The 7,558-nt window shown below is 48.7% G+C and overlaps 1 protein-coding gene across 3 annotated transcripts; it reads right to left on the reverse strand.

Moving 5' to 3' along the window:
* Positions 1–7,438, reverse strand: LOC133158031 (uncharacterized). Of its 3 annotated transcripts, XM_061284824.1 has the most exons (4): positions 4,701–7,438; positions 632–819; positions 236–424; positions 1–132 (listed from the first exon to the last, which is right to left on the reverse strand). In XM_061284824.1, exon 1 carries the CDS (start codon positions 7,125–7,127, stop codon positions 5,496–5,498), a length of 1,632 nt encoding a protein of 543 aa, XP_061140808.1. In that variant the 5' UTR covers positions 7,128–7,438; the 3' UTR covers positions 1–132; positions 236–424; positions 632–819; positions 4,701–5,495. The 3 variants fall into 3 exon arrangements, with proteins under 3 accessions (XP_061140808.1, XP_061140806.1, XP_061140807.1); XM_061284822.1 differs by having other exon boundaries at positions 632–5,467; XM_061284823.1 differs by having other exon boundaries at positions 236–546; positions 632–5,467.
* Between the last annotated feature and the right edge of the window lie 120 nt (positions 7,439–7,558).

The raw sequence follows: 7,558 nt of genomic DNA on the forward strand, positions 1-7,558 counted from the left end.
TGACATGGCTTTTGTCGCTTTATTTCATGGAATGACAGTTGTACACATACAGTTGCCCTTTTAACAAGTTGTGGAGGAGCTTGAGGTCTGCGCTTTTCTAGTCAAACAGTCCACTCAGAGCTTTCCCAATTCCTGCGACAAAAAAAATGAAAAGTTAGAGTTGGACGTCATGTGTAGCATTCACAGCGAAGACCGGGCACAGCCTTGTTTTTCTAATTCACACTTGACAACTTACCTGCTCCACTGTCCTCCTGCTTCCCACCAGCCATGGACAGGACATCAGTCATGTCAAAACCTTTCTTGTCCTCCTTCCTCCCACCGACCATCTGTAGTACGTCCCCCACGTCGAAACCTTTTTTGTCCTCCTGACTTTCCGCCCCTCCTCCTCCTCCAAGCTTGGATAGGCATTCCTCTGCAAAATCCCCTGCAAAAGAAGCAGTTGACTTGTTTCGCGTCAGCCCCTCTGCTCTTGTTTCATTGAAAACAACACACATTTGACGATGTGTTACTGTGTTGATGCAGCGAACCAAGAGTCCTATTGTCAACCTGAAATGGATTTGTCCCACATAAAGACCCACCATTGTGCTTTCAAGCTCAAGTTGTAGAGAGCAATGTAGGAATGTTCACTTACCTGCTTTCTCTTTAATCATGTTGACCATAACCTTCTGGCCCGTCTCGCTCTCAAACAATTTGTCCATGTTGTTGACTGATGCCGGGTGGAGGGAGGATGCTTGGTCTTATAGCGACAGCGGTGTCGAGACCAGCAGGTGACGCCCTGCTGAGGAATCAGGTGGAGCGCTCAGGAGTCACAGGCCAAACCTGTGGTACAGGTTGGTGTGACAACCAATCAGACTTTCTTCACATGTTCTCCATAATGGCTCATCAAGCTCACGTGTCTTAGCAGACACCTTTTGAGAACCAACACCCAAAAACTGAGCAAAGGATTCCTTTCACACAGATTTCTCCCGACATTGCTTGGGGTTCAGAGAGAATCCTCATATACAGGACGAGTGGAGACTTTTTTTCCCCAGAGGAATAACATTTGTCAATGTACACGAATGTACCGCCGTCCAAATCGTCTCTGTGTTGTTTTTCTTAGTCTTTGTTCAAATCATAAAAAAACCACGCCAAAGACTGTTACTCAAGGCCAATTGTGGGGCACTCTCTGGGTCCCGAAATTTAGACAGACCTTAACATGGACAAACAAAAGTAGTATATTGCTAAGTACATAAAGACCACGGAGTGCCAGAGCTATTGCAGCCTTCCCTCATGATTGCACTTTGGTGTGTTTGTGAAGACTTCATGTCTCAGTTTTGGTTCCGCAGTTGACCATGATGTCGTCTTCCTTAAACGCCGAGACTGGCCTCGGAAGCTGTTTCATCATGCGCCAGGATTTCTGTCTTGCTAGTAGAGGCGCGCATACATAAGGTCTGTCGGAAAAGCCTGCGCACAGCAGAAAATAACTTGCGTGTCCTGCGTTGCCGGCGGACTTTCAGGGTTTCTAAGTTCACCATCAGTAGCTTGAGGAGGGTGTTGTCAAAACTCAGCTCGTTAGACAGAAAAGCCTCCGGCAGCTCGCGCATGCAGTCGAACTCTCGCAGGATCTCCTTGACGACAGCCTTCATCACCTTGTTGATGCTGTAAATGTTGGCCTCTGTGATGACGCACAAGCTTGGGTCCTCCAGTACCATCTTTGACAGACGATGGATAATCGGCAGTGTGTCGCGAGAGAGAACGACTTTCTTATGTTTTTTTTGGATGCGCGTTAGCAGCTGGACGACAAGCACCGCCATGAGCGACGTAACCATCTCCTCCAGAACAGAGGCCGATCGGCCTGGCGTAACTTCTGAGGATGAACTTTTTGGCTGGGAAGCCATTGTGGGCCTGTGCAAACGCTTCTCCTCCGCAGAAGGCGGGCGGAGCGGCGACGGCCAAGCTACACGTACCACCCCGGAGGCTGGAGTCTTTGCTTGTGCGCTGTGCGTCTCCAATGCATTTTGGCTGATCCTGCTTTCCGTGGTGATGCTCCCTTCCTGCGTGTCTGGTGGGCTTTCGGACTTAGTGTTGTCCGAGTCGACGTCCTCCTTTGTTTGTGGCATCACTGTCCCCATAATGAGCGTGTCGATGTCGTTCAAGCAACCGTAGACCTCATCGGCGTGGTTCTCCCTCGTCACTGGCTCCATTTTGAGCCAGAGGAGCAGTTGCTGCACAAACTTTGTAGAGGTGTCCTCCACCATTTTATGCAAGACTTGGATGTTCTCCGGTTTTTCCTCATCCACCTCCAGGATGAGCGGCTCTGAGAAGCGCCTCCACACAGCGTCTGACTGAATCGTGGTGCGATTGGTGGTCATGAAATGGTAGATTTTATCTGCCAGGTCTATTGAGAACTTGTCGGCTTCGAGTCGTATCTCGTCCACGTCTATGCTGACACCCTGGGGCGGTAGTGCCACCTTGTGGAAAACATCCTCAAGACCTGGCTGGATTCCCTGGAAGCTGAGCAGATTATCACCATCCGGTGCTGGAGTTCCTCTTCGGGACTCCTCTTTTTCCCTGCGCATCCGCATGCATCGACAACGAACCTTTTCCAGTTCAAATGTCAGCTGGTCAAACTTCTTTTGGCAAAAGTTCAAAAAGTTGCGTTTGCGAGCAAATTCATTGCTGCTGTTGGGTGACGCGCAGGTTTCAAAGAACTCGCAGAGTTGATCCTTGATCAGCCCAAGATTGAAGTGAGGCATAGAAGAGCGACTGCGTCCCTCCTCCAATGATTCAGGGTAGTGCAGTTCGTTGATGATGGTTGTTACAATTTCTGCTGCTGTTTTCTTGAGATTGCGATCGGTCCTGACTGACTTGTCCTCGCTGTCGGTCCATTTGCGTAGAATGTTCATCACCGTCTCTGTGGTTTCTTCACGGTTGAAAATGCACATGTTCCCACCCCTTGAGTCACAGGGAGGTTCCTGTCTGCTCTTTTGGCGCCAGCACGGGCGGAAGCACATTGTGTACATCTTGCTCAGGTAAACCTTAAGTGCACCACAGGCTAGTTGCACCATCTTAGCCAGAACCTCTATCTTGGTGAAGGTGCCCGGGATGTAAATAAGTGGCACCAGCTGGCTGGCTGTGTTGGTGGCTGATGACAAGGTGTCATTGACTCTCTGCGAGATCTCCCTCTTGAAGAGGGAATCCAGCTTTTGGGAGCTCTTGCTGCGCTGCTCCGGGACACTGAGTGCCGAGGCAAAGGCGGTGCTCAATCCCCCTTCCACTTTGAGCCTCATTCTTTTCTTCTCGGCACTCTGAATACGCTGCTTAAACTCTGGGATGATGACTCGAATGGTGTCGGCACAGAGTTTCTGCGTGATGTCCGTGCACATGTCCGCCAGGATGACCTGCGTGGCTGAGTCAATGGTCCCTGTGGCCAGCATGCTCCACTGCGCTGGCTGGATGCACTCAAAGTATTTCTGCACCAACGGGAGGATGACCTCCGCCTTGATGCAGTGATTCTCCATCTCCATTGTTGGGCTGTTGTTGACTTGTCTGTCGCCAAAGTATTGGCAGCTGCTCGGGCTCCTGCAAGTGCTTTGACACCTTTGTGACATCACAAAGCTTTTCATAAGAGCAACAGAGTTGACAACAACTTATGGTTTTTGTGACCACATAGTGATGAGGTCACAAGGCTTTTTAGCACACAATCACTTCATTATGTCATTGTGTGCTATGCAATCGATTATTTGACAATGCAACTGTCATTTTGAAGAAAAGCAATGAGACGGTGATATTTACCAATGAACCAACCCTTGGATTCTGACAGCTCTTCCTGCATTGTTCTTGCTACTACTGTGATTTTCCATGCATAATGTGCAAAATGTAACTAATTTATTGTCCTAAAATCTGGGGTGCGCATTATGCATGGGTACAACAATTTTATAGGAAAATCTCCCTCGAAATAAAACTTGAAATCACCTTTCTTCTTGTTTGTTGTCAATCGCGCATCGCATTCAGCCATCCTGGCCAACACACAGTCAGTAAAATTCATAATTGACGATACATCGTTTGATGCGATGGTGCAATCCAGGATGGTTTGTTATTGTCAAATATTGTTTGTTTTTTAATCTCCATTGCAGACCGGATATCATACGGAGGCCGCCATGACAGAAAGCGCAGAACGGATCCCCAAGACACGTCAATCGCGCATCGCATTCAGCCATTCTGCCCAACACACTTAGTCAGTAAAATTCACAATTGACGACACATTGTTTGATGCGATGGTGCAATCCTTGATGGTGTGTTATTGTCAAATATTGTTTGTTTTTTAATCTCCATCGCAGACCGGATATCATACGGAGGCAGTATAACTGCGCATGCGCACTATGGATCCGATGCGCAGAACGGATGCGCAAGACACGTCAGCTAGTATATAAAGAGCGAGAGTTCAGTTCTCTACCTATTAGTTCCAATTCACAGTTTAATTAGCAGTTTCAATCAGCAAATAACAAAATGCGTATTACAGGTAATATTTTATTTCACAACACTTTGCCTTGTTCCTTTCTTCTCTGCTGTTCACTTCAAACACGCTCCATATGAACACAATGCTCTCGTATCAGACGCTTGCTCGATCACCTGCTCGTTTGCTGTCACAATGTACCCTACACAAATCTGAAACATTTCTCCGCTATCGAGTTTACTAGCGCATGCGCAGTGATACTGACCGGCAGAATAACATCCGGTTGTTCCCAAATATTGTCTTTTTTCTGAAATAATTTTATGTTTACGGACTTAAGAGTCAAAATTTGGGTGCGTATTATACATGGGTACAGGCTTTTTTCCAGCATCGACATGCCATTTTTAGGGTGCGTATTATGCATGGGGGCGTATTATACATGGAAAATTACGGTACATGATGCGTTTGTAGAAAAGATTTTCCTGTTGGACTAGGGCAGCTCGGTGGCGCACTGGTTAGCACGTCCGCCACACAGTTAGGAGGGTGCTGGTTCGATTCCACCTCCAGCCCTCCCTGTGTGGAGTTTGCATGTTCTCCCCATGTCCATGTGGGTTTCCTCCCACATCCCAAACCATGCTTGGTAGGCCAATTGAGCACTCCAAATAGCCCCTAGGTGTGAGTGCGGATGGTTGTTCGTCTCTGTGTGCCCTGCAATTGGCTGGCAACCAGTTCAGGGTGTCCCCCGCCTCCTGCCCGATGATGGCTGGGATAGGCTCCAGCAGCACCGGTACAGAAAATGGATGGATGGATTTTCCTGTTGGACTTGGCAGGGTAACAAACGTCCTTGCTCCTAGTTTGAACAGTGCCTGAATCTCCTGACGTCTTCATGAACACTGCATACCTTGACATCTTAATGGCTCCTGCCAGAACGGACTTGCTCTTCTGATTAAATACCAACACAGTTGTATATTTATGTTGCCTATATGATTTTGTTTTCATGTCTCTGTTTAGTAATGTGAAGAATTGACGCGTTCTTCTTGCAAAAAAATTCTAGCTGCATATTCTACACAACAAATTCTTGCCCATGTGGTGGCCCGGGGGTTCCGCTGTCGACCAACTTCTCCTCATTACCCAAGGGCTGGTGTGAGGAAGCCCAAGCCAACCGCTGGGAATAACTGAGCTCGTTGCTTAAGTCCTCGTTCTCGGGCGGGGTTTTTGGCCAAGGTCCGTCCCTGTCCAGTAGACCTGCTAGCGGAAGTTTTTGCGGAATCAAGGTGCCAGTCACCAGCACGTCTATGTCGTTCAAGCAACAGCAGACTTCATTGGTGTGGTTCCGTCTCGTCACCGGCTCCAACTTGAGCCAGAGGAGTAGATGCTGCACAAACTTTGTAGAGGTGTCCTCCACCATCTTATGCAGGATCTGGATGTTCTCCGGTTTTTCCTCATCCACCTCCAAGATGAGCAGCTCTGAGAAGCGCCTCCACGCTGCAGCTGACTGGACCGCTGTTCGGTTGGTGGTCATGTAACGGTAGATTTCATCTCCCAGGTCTCGTGAGAACTTGTCAGCTTTGTGTCGCAACGTGTCCACATCTATGCTAGTATCTCCGGCTGGTAGCGCCACTTTGTGGAACACGTACTCGAGACCTGAGCGGACTCCCTGGAAGCGCAACTCTTTGTCAGCCTCGGGGGTCTGCAGGACGCTGCCAGGCAGGCAAATCGCTTCGTCCCAGCGGATCCGCATGCAGCGACACCGGAGCTTTTGCAGCTCAAAGGACAACTCGTTAAACCTCTCTTGGCTAAAGTTCAAAAAGTTGCGTTTGCGAGCAGATTCATTGCTGCTGTTGGGTGACGCGCAGGATTCAAAGAACTCGCAGAGTTGATCCTTGATCAGCCCCAGATTGAAGTGAGGCATAGAAGAGCGACTGCGCCACTCCTCCAAGGTTTCAGGGTAGTGCAGGTTGTTCATGATGGTCTCCACAATTTCAGCCGCCGTTTTCTTTGATTTGCGATTTGTCCTGAGTGAGAGGGACTCGTCCTTGTTGTCAGTCCATTTGCAGAGAATTTGTTTCAGCACCTCTGTAGTTTCTTCCTGGTTGAATACACACGCATCAACGCACTTGGAATCAAAGGGCAGTTGGTGTCTATTTTTTTGCTCACAACATGGTCTGAAAGACTTTGTGTATATGGCCATCTTGCTCAGGTAAACCTTAAGCACACCACAGGCCTGCAACACCATCTTGGCCAGAACTGCTATCTTGGTGAAGGTTCCCAGGCTGTAGACATGCGGCACTAGCTTGCTGTCTGTGGTGGTTGCTGCCGCCAAAATGCGATTGACCCTCTGAGAGATCTCCCTCTTGAAGAGGGAGTCCAGCTTTTGGGAGCTCTTACTGGGCTGCTCCGGGACAATGAACGCCAAAGCGAAAGCGGTGCTCAGTCCGCCTTCCACTTTGAGCTTCATTCTTTTCTTTTCTGCACTCTGAACGCGCTGCTTAAACTCTGGGGTGATGACTCTGATGGTGTCGGTGCAGAGTTTCTGCGTGATGTCCGTGCACATGTCTGCTAGGATGACCTGTGTGGCTGAGTCGATGGTCCCTGTGGCCAGCATGCTCCACTGAGCTGGCTGGATGCGTTCAAAGTATTTCTGCACCATTGGGAGGATGACGTCCGCCTTGATGGAGTAGTTGTCCATCTCCATTGTTGGGCTGTTGCCAAATTGTTGGCAGATGCTCTCGCTGTGAGTGTTTGACACCTTTGTGATGTCTTAAAGCTTCCTTTTGCCAAAGAAGACAACAATGTGCGGCCTTTGCGACCAAATGCATACTCACAATTCTTGATGATGACGTCCCAAAGGCAAACGGGCTCTGCATGCAGTGTGTAATGACTCTTGCTAGTTCGCGATCCAAGCGTAACACTAACTCTGCAGAACCCTGTCCAGAACATTTCATTTGCTGGTAAGAGGACAAACTACAGTGGGCTACATGTAAAGTTTTATTTTGAAGACGTAAAGTTTTATTTTGAAAAGTAAAAGCTGTCTCCCGTTGCCAGAATGGAGTCTGTTATGGGGTCTGTCATGTTCGACTCAATTCCTCTCGGTGGCCTACGGACTGCTAATGCTAAAAGCAACGA

The sequence above is a fragment of the Syngnathus typhle genome, linkage group LG8, assembly GCF_033458585.1.
Source record: "Syngnathus typhle isolate RoL2023-S1 ecotype Sweden linkage group LG8, RoL_Styp_1.0, whole genome shotgun sequence".
In the NCBI taxonomy this organism is placed as follows: Eukaryota; Metazoa; Chordata; class Actinopteri; order Syngnathiformes; family Syngnathidae; genus Syngnathus; species Syngnathus typhle.

Excerpts from the sequence above, each read along its gene's own strand:
- LOC133158031 (XM_061284822.1), bottom strand. The coding sequence starts at position 3,605 with ATGAAAAGCTTTGTGATGTCACAAAGGTGTCAAAGCACTTGCAGGAGC.